Source organism: Pleuronectes platessa, chromosome 18, assembly GCF_947347685.1.
Source record: "Pleuronectes platessa chromosome 18, fPlePla1.1, whole genome shotgun sequence".
NCBI classification, from domain to species: Eukaryota; Metazoa; Chordata; class Actinopteri; order Pleuronectiformes; family Pleuronectidae; genus Pleuronectes; species Pleuronectes platessa.
The window spans coordinates 5,796,180-5,812,560 of record NC_070643.1 but is presented as its reverse complement, the minus strand read 5'-3'; the positions used below and the strand labels follow the sequence as shown (position 1 = coordinate 5,812,560).

General features: G+C 42.4%; 1 protein-coding gene across 1 annotated transcript in view; it reads left to right on the top strand.

Annotated features, from left to right (window-relative positions):
- The window catches only part of khdrbs3 (KH domain containing, RNA binding, signal transduction associated 3), a 107,872-nt gene that overhangs the window by 58,488 nt on the left and 33,003 nt on the right, over positions 1-16,381 (top strand). The window contains exons 3-5 of the mRNA XM_053446999.1: positions 558-674; positions 11,717-11,863; positions 12,720-12,859. Of these exons, the coding sequence (XP_053302974.1) occupies positions 558-674; positions 11,717-11,863; positions 12,720-12,859 (404 nt within the window). The remainder of the gene's footprint in view (positions 1-557; positions 675-11,716; positions 11,864-12,719; positions 12,860-16,381) is intronic.

Here is a 16,381-nt window from a genome sequence, read left to right as displayed (position 1 = left end):
GCGAATCCTGTGAGTTTGTCAAGTCTCCCTGTTTAAGCTTTAAGACCAGCATCCAGATTTTCAGATATTAGTATTGGTGGAGGTTGTTGGTGAAGCTTAAGAGTCCCAGCACTGCTATAGGCTATAAAGAAAGTGCCATATTCTTTGTATGTATTGAGGGTAAAATATGTAGTATATTGTTTTGCATATGACATCATCCTTTACACCAGCAACCTTAGGCAATTTCTTATGAAAGTGTTTTACTTGTTATACAGCTATCAAATCTATGAAGGGAACATAATTCATCTTCAAAGACTTAATTGTGTTCATACTTTATGTCAATCATGCAGAATTTAACTTTAACCCATGTAAGGCTGACACATGTGAACCTGTGATAAACGATACTCAGAAATGCTTTCACATTGATTCTGTCCTAACATGGGTCAGAAAAAACTGCTCATACGTTTTCATTAGCTTCAGTCACTGTTTGACTCGTGTCTGATTGACATGAGATGTCTTTGCTCTGTATCTCAAACGCACACATCCTGAATGATCGGCGCTCTCGCTCTCTGTTGCAGTTTAACTTCGTCGGCAAACTCCTCGGGCCACGCGGGAACTCGTTAAAGAGGCTACAGGAGGACACCCTCACGAAGATGTCAATTCTCGGAAAAGGATCCATGAGAGACAAAGAGAAGGTAACACTCCAGCCCCCTTTTTCCTTTTTTTTTATTTCTTGCTTTAATCCTTCTCGCCCCGCTCCTTCCACTCTTTTACCCCCACATCATTTTATCTCGGTCTGCTGCTCTAAGTCTTTCACATGGTTTGAAGTCAAGGTGGACTGGACATGGCTTTGAAGTGTAGAAAGAGAAACAGTTTTATGTACGATCCAACTAAAATTGGAACTTTCTGACAAACCAAATGCATTGACACAGGACGACTCTTCTCCTCTTGTTTCTGTTTCCCTCAGTGTTCCAAATTAGTTGTATTTTTACGGGCCGACAGATCAATTAACAAACGTTAAGAGGCTCTGTTTGATTATTTTCACAATCAATTATATGAAAAAAAAATTTGTGGATAAAATGATTAAAGTTGTAAAAGCTCAAAGAGGCCAATGTGATAATTATCTTGTGTTTCTTTGACTTACAATATGCAAAATATCCAGTGAAATGTCATTAAAGATTAAGAAACCAAGGAAAATATTCACCTTTTAGAAACTGGAACAGGTGATTTTTCTCTATTTTGGCTTAAATCCAAATTAAGTGTTGCTGATTCATTTTATCTCAGTCAACTAACTGGTTTTCGTGTTTTCAACGCCACGGAGATACATTTCCTAATCCACTCTCTGTTTGAATTAAAGGACATTTTCTGAAACGGTCTAATAGTGGAAATGTGTGATCAACTGCAGCTTGTTTGAAATGTAGTCAGTTAATTAAACAGAGACTTTAAAACTTTTAATTGAGTTCTAAAGTACTTGCTTCGATTACATTACATATTACTACTTTATACCACTGCCTGGAAGAAAAGAAAAACAGTTAGAACAAAGTGTTTATATGCATGGCTCATATTAAATCAGATGGGAGCTGATCTCTTCCTGAAGCTCGGACTATATTTGACTGACAGCTCTCGGGTCACATGGACTCTGCACTGATTTGAAGAACAGCCTCATCTTAAAAAACAAATTTCAGAGGTTTATGTAAATGTGAACGATGGTGAGGTTTGCCAAAGACGGCTGACATCTTTCAGAGCCTGCTCTCCATCGCTCTCTCTCTCTCTCTCAAAGGAAGAAAACAGAGTACGATCAGCTGAACAGTGTATTGTAAAACAAATCTGATAGAAAACCACTTAAAAGATCTAAATTTATCCATGGGGTTTCTAGCTAAGTATCTTATTTCACCTTAATTAATCCACAAGATTGAAAATAATGAATATTAATCATTTATAATCAAATTATTAATAATAATTATAACATTTCACTCAAGATTATTTATTTATATTAACATAATCCAAACATATTCAAGCAGTGCTTCAATTTAATTAACCATTAAAAGAGATAATTTCGTTTGTCAGGGCTGCCTAAAGATTTTTTTGTTAAAATTACATGATTAAACACTGAGGTAATTTTAAATTGAAATTAGAAATAGGCATTGTTTTCAATGGAGTCTGAAAGAGGCTTCATGATTTGTGCAGCAGATACTGTAGTTGTGGGTTTGGTCCAAGAAATAATGGATTCAATGAAAAAGCATTTAATGGAAATCCACTTAAATGACTTCCATCATCCATAATCATATTGTCACATAAAGAGAGGATATAAAAGGCTCTAACAGTGACTTGATTGCACAGTGGACTGCCTAACTGGGAATACATCGACTTCACTTAGCTCATCTCCCTCTCTTTGTTCGTCGGAGGTGATTTGTTGTTAGCGATGATATTCTCCATCACGCAGCACATTCTTTTTGATTACTGTGATCAATACTCTTTGATGGTCGACTCCTGGAGAAAAAATAATAAAAGATCCGAATAGAGATGTGCTGACCTCGGCAGCCCTCACCTGTCTGCACAAGCCCACTGCGGGATTTATGAGTGACAGCCGTCCCTGCACAGAGCTGCCTCCTCTAGTAAAGGAGGAGAGAGGGACACACCCTCGCTACAAATCTGCTGCTTTATCTTCAGCTGGTTGCTGACTCTCTGTCTGCAGCTGCGCAGCATGTGTCATTGTACTGTTCGCCGATTAACATTCATGGTGTAGGTCGGACCGCCGGGCCCCTGCAGAGCAAAAAGACAGGTCAACTTTGACCAAAAGGCTTTTTTCCAGTCAACAACAAAGCTGTTATTTTTCAGAAGCACAGAGTGAGGCTCTGTCGCCTTAAACAACATGTCCCTACATATATTGAAATACACATACTGTACTTTGCTTCTGGGGGGCACCTGACTGACAGGAAAGGACTGATGTACAGTTTTTATCCTGGCATTGACAAAAACATACAGTACAACAGATCAAGGATGAAACGGTACAGCCTTCAGTACCTTCCTTTTATAAGCTGTTATGTTTGGCGGAGACGCTACAAAGAGCCGAGATAATTGCTCAAATATTTGCTGCTGCAGTGACCTGGATCTTGACGAGAATGTTAGTGTGGTGAGGTTGAAAGGCACAGAGCTGTCGGAGTCAGCCCCCCCGTTATGGCACCTCAGTTGTCCTGCTGCTGTCAGAGCGGGAAGATGTAAAGGAGTCTGCGCTCCACACCCCCACCCTCTCCTCCTCGTTAGCGCCTTGATTAACTCATCCATTCGGCTCCCTGGGACTTGTGCTCTCCGTTTTAATTTTCCTGATGGACAAAACAATCAACCCCATTTTCTTTGTGTTACTTGTGGTCGAGCGGAGTCATACCTTCAGTGTCTGTGACGACTGGTCTGAACTGCATGTGTCAGAACACATCTGTATACATCTGTGATAGGCTCATATTGGTCAATATTATTGGACAATGCGATATATCGGTTTGGCTCTAATTATTATCATTAATGTTTCGTTATCATTCTCATATTGTCATTGTCTACTTGTTGATCTTTATGTTTTGCTCTGTCCCTCTATCTTTGGCCAACTCAGCCACTATGATGGAGAAAGTCTTTTATGGACAATTTTTCTTGTCACTCTTGTACAATACACTTTAGTGATTGAATCACATTCTGTTTGCAGTCTTGTATAGTCCTCAGGGGAAAAAAACATCATGTGACATACAGGAAGTGATACATTCAACATTTTTGATTCATGTGGAATGAATATTTTAACTGGGAAACCAGCCTAAGACTCGCTCAACAATGGATTAAAAAATATCTGCGAGTGGACCCTGGTAGCAGCTCTGTGAGGCTGCACCTGAGCACAGTGGTGCTTTGAGCTACATGCTGAGCTCAGCATGTTCAACATATTCACTGTGACAATGTTAGCATGCTGCAGTGTAGCAGGTTGTTTCCCCCATGTTGTTTCCCCCATGCTCACTATCCAAGTTTAGCAGGACTCAGTTTGGTCATAAATACTGGATAAATCACAAGTTAAACCTGATGACATGGATAAACAAAATCATTAAAGCCCTTCACCTTGTGATTAAGTTAACCAACATTCATGGCAATTCATCCAATAGTTGTGAAGACCCTTTATAAAGATGAATCAAATCTAATATAAAACAGTGGTACAACAACTGAATATGCTGGATATTTGTGTGTGACGTTAAGAGCAATGATTGGTCAGTAGATCTCAGGGATCAGGAGGTAGAATAGATCAAATCATCTTTAACTCGGTGCAGGGGAGACACTCTGTTTTTGTTACGGATGAGGATTCTTCTGTAAGACAGATACACAACCATTCATATAACCTTGTTAAAGAGGAAATCTAGTCTTTGTATTTAGAAGACACTTTGACTTTCAGAAGTGTAGATGAACAGGACTGATAGAGCTAAGGAGCACTGTCATTCAGACACAATAATAGAAAATTAGCTCAGTTTTCCAGCGTCTGTCCTTAAATATTTCATTTGAATGTGGATATTTTGAGAGCTGACATCATCCGTTACCTCTATAAGCTCCGTCTGCAGGAGCCCCTGCGTCCAGAGCGTCGTGGCCTTTGTTTTCCCGGGTGAACAGCTTTTCATAAGCAGATTTACTGTGAAAACAAACATGTAAACCGGAGGAAGATGCTGGCTATAGATATGACAAACAGACAGCTGTAATCTCCTGCTGTGGGCTGCTTAGCTGCTGTAGCACTGAGCTGGATGATGAATGCTTCTTATCGGCGCTGGGCGAGGGGCCCGCCATGTTACAAAACTGCTTTAATACCTATCTTTAATATATACCTGATATCACATGGGAACGATGTGGACACACGTACAGATCGTTTTCATATCAATGACATATCCACTCCGTACAACACTGACACCTAAACAAGTTAGATGGATCGTGTAGATGGAGCAGTACTTTGGAAAGTCCTGACAAATGACAGATGCTAACAATAGACTCGGCTGTATGTTTTTTTCAGCTCATGAGTTAAAGGGCAAGATAATGACGGTTTTTCCTTTCCTAGTTTTCCATGCAAATATACTAAAAAACACATAAAAGGGAGGAAGCGAGACGAATCTGCATGATGTCGTCTCTTTCCAACACCCTACTTACCCTCGCTGCTCTTCACCGTCAGTGCTGGTGCTATGTGCAAAGGAGCCCTCTGCTCGTAAAGCGCAGATTTATGGGGTGAATTAACATATCATTAACATACCACAGGCACTCCTAAAAGAAGGTTATTTATAATTAGGTGACATCAGAGACACTGAGTTGCAAGGGGGGAGAGGAAGTTGCTGCCATTGGAAAGGCCCAGGAGAAGACTTTTTTTTGGGAAAAGGAGAAACTGGGACGCTAAACCTGTTGTTTCCTTTGTGCAGTTTGGTGGGAGACATATGTTTTTTTTCTGTCCTATTTCCTCCCATCAATATCATTATACTGGCCTGCTTCTGTCAGGCCTGATCGGCCCCTCACTGTTTACATGGTATACTTTACAGTTTCTGTCAAAATGAACTGTGCATCAGAAGGCAGAGGTTACATCTGCTCCACTTTCAGCAGTTTGAATGGAACAAATTCCCATTCAGGTCTACCTGCACCTGCTTAAAAGATCAGTGTGTAGGACTAAGTAACATCTAGAGGTGAAGATGCAGATTGCAATTAACTCAACATCCCTCCCTTTCCAAGTGTGTGGCGGAGCCAGAGAGTGTAATGTAACATGAACGGCCCTCTCTTGATCTACTGCTTGCTTTGTCCTTTATGGGCCACTAAAAACATGGTGGTGCAACATGGAGGACTCCATGGAAGAGGACCTGCTGTTGTTGTAGATATAAGAAGTTACAGATTCAGAAGTGCAACAGTCCTTAATGTCAGGTGACTATACACATAATTATAATTAGTGTATATTTCATATACGACGTGATGCAGCTGAACCTAACACAGCGGTCCCTTAAAAGCTCAAATCTGTGAATGTCCTTAAGTTGATGCTTTCTCTGATGGTCACAGGATTTTGAATTGGTGTCGGAACACGACTCCAGAAAATATGTTATATTCTTAAAGGGGACATATTATGCCCATTTTACCGCAAGTTGATATGGTTCCTTGGGGTCTTAATGAAATGTCTGTAACATTTTTTGGTCAAAATACCACAAGGATCATTTAAAACAGCACCCTTTTTACCCTGTCTAAAACAGCCCTCCTCAGATTGATCTGTTTTGAGTTGACCCCACAAACAGCTGTTTTCTATTTATACCTGCTGCTTCAACCGGGGCGACACACACACAGAAGCTACGACTCGGGTTAGCCTCCGAGAGCATTGTTCCTCCACACCGGACCCGAAATGGGATCTCTCCCCCCACCTCCCAGTCCATTGCTTCCCGGGTGGGGTGCCACATATCCCTGCAATACTGCTGTAAATACGTGCACAAGCAACCATTCCAGAAAGTGCTGCAACTTTAAACACAAACAAGCTAGCCGTAGCTCGCTGCTGCTACCCGTAAGGCATCTAAGTAGCCGCAGCGGCAGAGACACGGTCCCCTCACCGGCACGTCCCCGGAGCAAACACCGACACGTCCACCAGAAGCGAGCCGCTGATGTGGAGCCAGCAGCCCGAGGACAGCAGCCAGCGAGACCGAGCACCCCCCCCCACAGCTCTGGAGGCTAACACCGCTGCAACTTTTGACCCCGGTATGAGTTTATTTTAAAGCGAGCACCGGTTCGTGCAGCTCGGGGTTGCCTGGAGCAAATCTGTACGTTATGCCTTATAGACAGACTGTGATGTCAATTCTGGTCGTATTCCCATTTGACGCACTCTAGCGTATCGTTTCTGACATAGAGGAACCTCAACGAATTCCGGGAGTTGTTTTTTTCCAGAGTGTTTGGGACGGTAGACATGCCAGATACCCAAATTAACGTGTAGAAGCACTACAAAAGTGGAATTTTCATAATATGTCCCCTATAAATGATTAATTGAGTTACTGTTGGTTCAATGTTGTTGGATTTGATGAAATGTCTGACCAAACTAGCTGACTGTTTTTTTATGATACTTTTAACAGACAGAACAAAAGTGAAACAGTAAACTAACATTTTTAGCATCATAACTGGGTTGCTGGGTTCTGTTAGTCCCCCTCACTGGTATGAGTTTCTCAGTAGCCATGAGTGGCAATATGTATGACCCTTGAATTATGAATCATCACAATTTTGATGAAGTCTGATAATCAATTTGTCATGCGGCCAACTTTTGTGATATTTAAAATACATTGAATACGATTAAATGTATAGTCATGAAATTTGGTAAAGACACTTATTCTCCTCACAATGAATTGTACTCAAAACCTCAATGTGTTCATTTATTTATATATAGAGCCGAGGGGATTCCTATTAGCCTTATAGCTAAAATAAAAGTGTGCTAATGTTTGCACACTAACACACTAAAGATGGTGAACATCCCTAAAAACTAGCTGAACATTGCCCAAAAAATATGAAACGCTCTATTTTGGGTGAAACTGATCCAATAATATTTGCCTAGAAAGGCCCAAATACCGGTTGATTGGCATGTGAAGATCTCTATAATAAAGTTAACCGCAGCAGCTACTAGCCAATAATATAGGTGAGGACTAGTGACAGAATAATTGGACTATGGGCAGAAAGTTACGGACATCGGACTGGAAGGTCGCTGGTTCGATTCCTCGCGGTGACAATACAACATACCTGCCAGGACAACACCCGGATCTGTTCCAAATTCCAAAGAGCACTCTCCCTACCCCCACTGTCTAAGTGCCCCTGAGTAAGGCACCTTACTCCCCCAACATCTGCTCCATGGGCGCTGTGTGCCCTGTGATGTTCACCAGATGGGACAAAAGCAGAAGACAAATTTCTGTACTCTGCATGTCGTTTGATTGTGCATGTGTTTGGGATCAATAAATGTATCTTATCTTATCGGTGGCAAAGCAAATGGGCAGAGTTCAGAGGCTCGGGAGGGCGGCCCGGAGGCCGGTCAGGGGCGAAGCCCGGGAGCTCCTCAGACGAGCGGCCCTGAGACCGATCAGGGACAGAGGACAAGGGCTCCGGCCTCAGCCCTGCACGTGGGGCAGGAACCGGAGTCGCAGCCGGAACCGGGACCAGAATAGGCGCTGTGAGGACTGCCAACGCTGGAACCTGAGCGACGCCAGCCAGGACCCTCCGGCGCGGAGCAAGCACTGGAGAAGGGACTGGATCTGACACCGTGAAGACCTCAGACGTCGGAACCAGAGTGGCGTCTGCCGGGGCCCTCCGGTGTGAGACAAAAGCTGACTGCGACCCAGTCAGGGCTTGAGGTGGCTTGGGCCCAGTCAGGGCTGGAGGTGGCTTGGGCCCAGTCAGGGCTGGAGGTGGCTTGGGCCCAGTCAGGGCTGGAGGTGGCTTGGGCCCAGTCAGGGCTGGAGGTGGCTGGTGCCTCTGATTAGACTGCTGAAGGGAGAGGCTCCTGCTGTGGATGCCCCCCTCCACCGTCTACCCCCCACACCAGAACCTTTTTGGAGGCTGCGGGGTCCTCCCAGAGCCAGGCGGGTTCCCTCAAAAGGGTTTGAACGTCCCCACTCCAGCTCCAACATCAAATCCAAATAATAAAGTCTTTCAAAAAATAAACTAACCTCTGCTGGGTCCATAGTTTGGTCGGATTGTACTGTCACGTTTTGTGGAAAGGAGATGGACCCAGGAGCAGAGGTACAGTGCCTTGCATAAGTATTCACCCCCTTTGGACTTTTCTACATTTTGTCATGGTATAACCACAGATTAAAATTTATTTCATTGTGAGTTTATGTAATGGACCAACACAAAATAGTGCATCATTTGGAAGTGGGGGGAAATATTACATGGATTTCACAATTATTTACAAATAAAAATCTGAAAAGTGTTGAGTGCATATGTATTCACCCCCTTTACTGTGAAACCCCTCAGAAAGATCTGGTGCGACCAATTGCATTCACAAGTCACATTTGCAAGTCACATAATTAGTAAATAGGGTCCACCTGTCTGCAATTTAATCTCAGTATAAATACACCTGTTCTGTGACGGACTCAGAGTTTGTTGGAGATCATTACTGAACAAACAGCATCATGAAGACCAAGGAGCTCACCAAACAGGTCAGGGATAAAGTTGTGGAGAAATATGAAGCAGGGTTAGGTTATAAAAAAATATCCAGAGCTTTGAACATCTCTCTGAGCACCATAAAATCCATCATAAGAAAATGGAAAGAATATGGCACAACCGCAAACCTACCAAGAGGAGGCCGTCCACCCAAACTGAAGAGTCGGACAAGGAGAAAATTAATCAGAGAAGCAACCAGGAGGCCCATGGTTACTCTGGAGGAGTTGCAGAGATCCACAGCTGAGGTGGGAGAATCTGTCCACAGGACAACTATTAGTCGTCTACTCCACAAATCTGGCCTTTATGGAAGAGTGGCAAGAAGAAAGCCATTGTTGAAAGGGATCCATAAAAAATCCCGTTTGGAGTTTGCCAGAAGCCATGTGGGAGACACAGCAAACATGTGGAAGAAGGTGCTCTGGTCAGATGAGACCAAAATTGAACTTTTTGGCCTCAATGCAAAACACTATGTGTGGCGAAAACCCAACACTGCCCATCACCCTGAGCACACCATCCCAACAGTGAAACATGGTGGTGGTAGCATCATGCTGTGGGGATGCTTCTCTTCAGCAGGTACAGGGAAACTGGTCAGAATAGAGGGAAAGATGGATGGAGCCAAATACAGGGAAATCCTTGAAGAAAATCTGATGCAGTCTGCAAAAGACTTGAGACTGGGGCGGAGGTTCATCTTCCAGCAGGACAATGACCCTAAACATACAGCCAGAGCTACAAAGGAATGGTTTGGATTAAAGAATGTTAATGTCTTAAAATGGCCCAGTCAAAGCCCAGACCTCAATCCAATAGAGAATCTATGGCAAGACTTGAAGATTGCGGTTCACAGACGGTCTCCATCCAATCTGACTGAGCTTCATCTTTTTTGCCAAGAAGAATGGACAAACCTTTCCATCTCTAGATGTGCAAAGCTGGTAGAGACATACCCCAAAAGACTTGCAGCTGTAATTGCAGCGAAAGGGGGTTCTACCAAGTATTGACACAGGGGGGTGAATACTTATGCACCCAACAGATGTCAACTTTTTTGTTCTCATTATTGTTTGTGTCACAATAAAATTTATTTTGCACCTCCAAAGTACTATGCATGTTTTGTTGATCAAACGGGAAAAAGTTATTTAAGTCTATTTGAATTCCAGTTAGTAACAGTACAGAATGGGAAAAAGTCCAAGGGGGGTGAATACTTATGCAAGGCACTGTATATAACAAAAAGTGTATTTAATACAAAAAGAGACTTTAACTTAACAAAACGCAAGGAAGCTTACACCACAGGATATCAGGACAGGGCAGGAACGCAGATAAGGAGAGCATCATGTAATATCCTTATCCAGACGGCACGAGGAACAAGAACAAGAACCACAAAAACCAGGAAGCAAAACAGACAATCCGACAGAGGACAAGGGGAAGGACAGAGGCTTAAATACACAGGGAAGGCAGGGGTAATTGGCCACAGGTGCAACACATGAGTTAGAAAGACAATCACCAAGACAGGAAGTGAAGACAGAAACAACCCACAAGGAACAGAGACTACAAAATAAAACAGGAAACAGAAAACACAAAGAGACTGGACTCAACAAACTAAAATGACAGAACCTGACAGAGTGTAAGATAGCGGTATTATGAATGGGTCACCATGACACTTTGTGGACGTATTTGTTATGGGTCAGGAAAGAACCCCTTTTTATTTTATGCAGAGGGCAGATCCAGGATTAGGATTTTTTTTTATGACTATCTTTAACATTGTGAGATAGGATGTTAAAAAACTTTTCCCCCTATAAATAATTCATTGTTAATGATTTTTATGAGAGTGAGCAATTTGGTGCAGATCCAAATAAGAATCTGAATCTAGTGAATTTAAATGTGTTTTCATGTTGAGCCTTGGTGGTGGTACACTGGTATAATGATTGCCCTTCTGGCCTATTGATGAAACTGACAACTCTTATCTAGTTAATTATGTATGAATGGTATGACTTCCCAATGCACTATGACAGATAATGGACCATGCAGCAAATGTCTTCCCTTTTTTTTTATATTCTATACTCTCCAATAACTTCTGAGACAATCACCATGTACAGAGTGAAATAAAATATAAACTTAATAAAACATGCCTGACTTTCCTTTAACGAGCCAACGCTAGTTTTAAAACGTGTAAATATCCTGTGCCATGAAATATAATCTTGTCTTTCCAGAGTAGCTGCATTATAAATATGAGAAACAGTGCAACAAAGAGAGCAGATATTATGATGAAGTGCACGAGAGCACGTTGTTCATCTGTACATTTGTTATGAAGACAGGCAGCTGTGTGAGGACAGAGGCAATCGGTCACATTTGACGCCTGCAGCTGGAAAGATTGTCGGGATTTCCTGTGCGCAGGAAAACGAGTTTACAACAGCCCACACAAACATTTTCAGTTTGTCTTTTCGTTGCACGGAAGCATCAAACCTCATTATGTTACCATTATGGATAAGCTTTCTGCAGTAAATCCTTTGCATGAAATAAAGAAAAAGATAAATATCATGGACTCTGACAGCTAACTCACAAGTATAACTTTTTTGTTTACTTCTTCCATCAGGAAGAGGAGCTACGGCAGAGCGGCGAGGCCAAATATCACCACCTGAATGAAGACCTGCACGTTCTCATCGAGGTGTTCGCCCCCCCGGCTGAGGCCTACGCCAGGATGGGTCACGCTCTGGAGGAGATCAAGAAGTTTCTCATACCAGTGCGTTCCCTTGTCTCTCCACACTCACACACACACACACACACACACACACACACACACACACAGCAATTTTAGGTTGTCCGTCTTCCTCCTCCTGAAACTCTTTGCTTTGCTGCTGCTCTTTGGCCCAGGCCAACCCATTCTCAGCCTGTTCACAGTGAATCCAGAGACAAACAGAAGAGACAGCCTGCTCTTTTACTCACTCTCTGTCTGCAACTTGTACTGGAATTCTGACAGTGTGTGTATCTGAGTATGCATGTGTGTGTGATGTGTGTGTGTGTGTGATTTGGGTTAAAAACCGTGGATTTAACACAAAATAAAAAGAGCACAGGAGGGGATTTTGTCCTGTATCGGCCAAACCCTGGTTGGCAGCGACAGGCAGCATGGAGCTTATTTACTCTTCCTCCATTCATTATGGATGATCTCTCCAATGCTCAGAGCTATGACGACTTACATCTCATCATTAATTATCTATTCCCCGCCGACCCCCCCACTCCATGTTACCTCTTCTCACCGTTGCCGTAAAACATATTTATCGATAGACAGATGACAATCATATCAATCGTTTTAACCTAATTCCATGTTAATTATCTATGTATTGAAATTTTGTGGGGGGCAAAATAACAACTGTGTGAGAAGATAAAGGCAAATCGGATCTTGAAGATTTATCAGCGGGAGATCTGAAATGTTTAGCTGCCTCAGGAACAGCGGTCACGGCAGTACTGTAAAGTACATTAATTAGATACTCCCGGGGCTGTAGACTTGGAGATAAAGTACGTAATTTAATATGGAGTAACTGCTGTGTTAGTGTTAGTGTGTGTGTGTGTGTGTGAACATGTTGCCTCTCTGTGTGCAGGATTACAATGATGAGATCAGACAGGCCCAGCTGCAGGAGCTCACGTACCTGAATGGTGGCTCGGAGGATGCCAAGGTGCCAGCGGTGAGGGGCAAGTCAGCCGTCCGTGGAAGAGGGACACCTGTTCCGGGGCCTCCCAGGTAATCTGCGTCCATGTGTGTGTGTTTTTGTGTGGATGTATATGCATGTGTTGGGCACACACTGTGGTGCAGCTGGGGACCACGTATTATTTACAGTAAGGCAGCTACAGGGAAGGCAGTGTTTTTTTGCTCGGTAAATGGATGTGTACGGTGTCCTGTTGCAATTCCAGAGTTAATGGTGTCATTTAGAGTTAGAGCACATTTACGAGTGCCTGTGTCTGCTACAATAATACGAGTGATAAATTCTTGTCCCTTGTGCTGTTTTTATAATAAAACACACTCTTGTCACATTAAAGTTTACTATGTTTTTTAGGTTTTATTTCTTGATAGAGACCTTCCAATTTTTCTCTCTCTGTATGCGTATGAGTCTGGTTTTCTGTTCAAATGACTGAACAATTTGGGCCAGATTTACTAAATATGTCAACGCAAATGTTGGCAGCGGTTGTAATGGGTTGGCTCCTGTTTTACGAAGGCAGCAGCTCATTACACAGTCAGCTCCCCTGCTGGTCCTGGGACAGCACTGCAGGAGCCGGCTGCAAGTAAACGCAGCTCACAGGTACAGGTCAGAGTGTGGAATTCGATACCTGCTAGTTTGCCAGGTTTAGAAAAAATTAAAGGATAACCCTGTGATCTTGATTCCACAACATTTACTTATTTAAACTCCAAAGGCAAAATCAATTATATAATCCTGACAAAATTATGAAATTAAAATCTCTATGACTTTGTTAGTAATTAAATAAAGAGGTGGAATTAGGTGCAAATAAATATGAATGGTGAAGGCATGGTCGAAGCCCGAGCCCTGAGGGTGCAGCAGGTGTAGAAACAGAAGGTGTATCATTACAGTACTGAGTTGAACACTTTCAAATGCATTACAGGAGCAAAAAATCATAATACAGGGCAGCAGTGATGCATCCTGTAGGATTTCATAACACAGTCATTGGGCACATTCACATCTTCCTTTTTTGGTCTGGACCTTCAGACTCTCTTGGTTCTTTAATATGAACCAAAATATTAAGGGTGAAACGTTTCTAGGACCATACCACGGACTAATGGATCAAAATGTAGTCTTGACTAAAAGAGGCAGTCTCGATTTAGATTACATGAACACTGGTTCAGTTAATTTGCAGTCTTAAAACCCTTTGTGGGACAGTTCAGACTTTGAGAACAGTCACAGGAAGTGGAGATACGATTGAAAAGTAAGTGTATAGCAGGATCGCTTGCATTTATCAACGTCAATGTGCATTTGAATTATTGTCAAGTACTGTGTCTGAAGCTGGTAGTAATGACATGAGGATATCGGAATTAACGTAAACAAACTGGTTCATTCATTTTCTACATTCAAACAGAGAGATATTAGCCAGCGAGTCGACATCATGTCCCCATCAGATACACACCAGTCTACAAAGCAGTCTATAAACCATTCAAAACCAAGTATTGGTGGATGCAACCCAAGATAATAATGACAGGCTGCAAAGATGTCATGTGATTGTTAAGTCCGCTCATTAAACTGCAAAGAAAAAGGCAACAAAAAATTAAGACAAAAACAACACAAACAAATATTAAGAATCAGATTTAGTTAAGGGTATATCTTATTTGTTCACTGATACATTGCATATATTGATGCTGTGACTACTTCATATCAATAACCCTTAAAATTAGAACAATGGAGAAGTCACTGTGATTCTCATCCGGGGAGAAACTGTTTTTCCAAGAGGGAAATGAGCTATTTCTGGAGGCACAGACACACGACACCCTAAGACTTGTTGGTGTTGATTGACTGACAGCAAGCACAGTATATCACAATGCACCAGCTCAAACTGATACAGGACAAATAAAACCTCAAAGCAACCAGATAAAGACTTCCTGTTTAATGCGATGCAAGTTGTTTCTCATATTCTCCAAGAATGAATGGCAGCAAAAACAGCTTCCTCTGAAGGCAGCAAAATGAGCCCTGATATCCCGAACTCTACTGACTGTGCACAGACCTCAGCAGGAATTACAAAGAGGAGGAGAAAATATCAATGATTGGCATGAAACTGCAAACCAGAGCGTGTCGCCGCTATCTCTTTAAAGTTGCTCTGTGCGACTTTGCAAATGGCTGTTATTTAATGAACGTAGCGGCATGTTTCCTGTTCCCCAAAGTGACGGCAACGTGACAGGTTATACATCTAATGCCAGTGAGTCCGGTTTTCCCTGAACTGAGCAGTCACAAAGCAAAGCTCAATTAAGAAACACATTAAATCTTCTCCTTTATTTCAACGATCACTGTCACACCCATTGGCTTCTTTCTGTTTATTTATTTCACTCCTTCCCTATAATCCTGTATAACACAATAATGGACTATGAGTTTGTTGCTTTGCTTCACTGGAACGGCAAACAGCAGAAGTTAAAGCAAACTTTTCAAGTGGCAGCAAAGCCCATCCAGGCACATTGCTGCAAATACACGTGCTGCCTGTCACTTTAAAAATCACAGAGGCAGCATTGTCGGAGCCAATAGGCTATTGCCTGTATACAAATTAGCCTCCGATAGCAAAGGCCAACATCTTACTTCTTCTGGTGTAAAAAGCAAATATCACGCCTTTTGTCCGTTCGCTAGTTTCTTTCATCACAAGAGGAATGTTTCTCCACATAAAACACAACAGCACTACACTAGCTATTATGGGCTGGACGGTATTTTGGCTTATCTCTCTTAACAGCTACCTGCATTGGATTGTAAATAATTTAAAAAGCCAATAGCCAATGAATTTTGGTCTCCCGCGGACTGAACCTGCAGCCTGCTCAAACTTGATTGGTTTAACTAGAAACAGAAATTAGAATTAATAATAATAATAATAATACATTTTATTTGGAGGCGCCTTTCAAATCACCCAAGGTCACCTTACAATACAATAGTAGTAGAAGTCTTCCAGCCTCCCAAATGTTGTTCCTAGCCCACAGATTCTGCATGTTCATATAGTTGTGAAAACTGTTCGTAAAGGTTACATATCTGGTTTGTTCATTTCATTGTGGAGTTTATTTCCTGTGTGTGTCCCTTTAGCATTGCATGGGCAGCTAGCATGGCACATTAGCAAGAAAAACTAACTATGGTGTGTGTCCCAACAAGTGGCGGTGGACTAGTGGCAGAAACTTGGACTATGGGCAGAAAAGGGCTCTGGTTCGTCTCTGGTTCGACTCCACGGAGAAACAACAAAAAGACGAACCTGGATTGATCTGTCCAAAAATCCAAGAGGATTCTCCCTACCCTGTCTAGTGCCCCTGAGCAAGGCACCTTACTCCCCCAGCATCTGCTCCCCGGGCGCCGTATATGGTCGCTCACTGCTCTGTGTGTCCTGCACCAGATGGGTCAAAAGCAGAGGTTAAATTTCCCTACCTGCATGTGTTTGGGACAAATAAATGCATGTTGAAGTAACATGTACATGTGAGTGCTCATTTGCAAACCTCGAATATGCATTATGCTTACGGTGTTGAGTATTTGCCGTGGTTTCTTAAGAAGTTAACTTACCTGTACACAAATTCAACCCT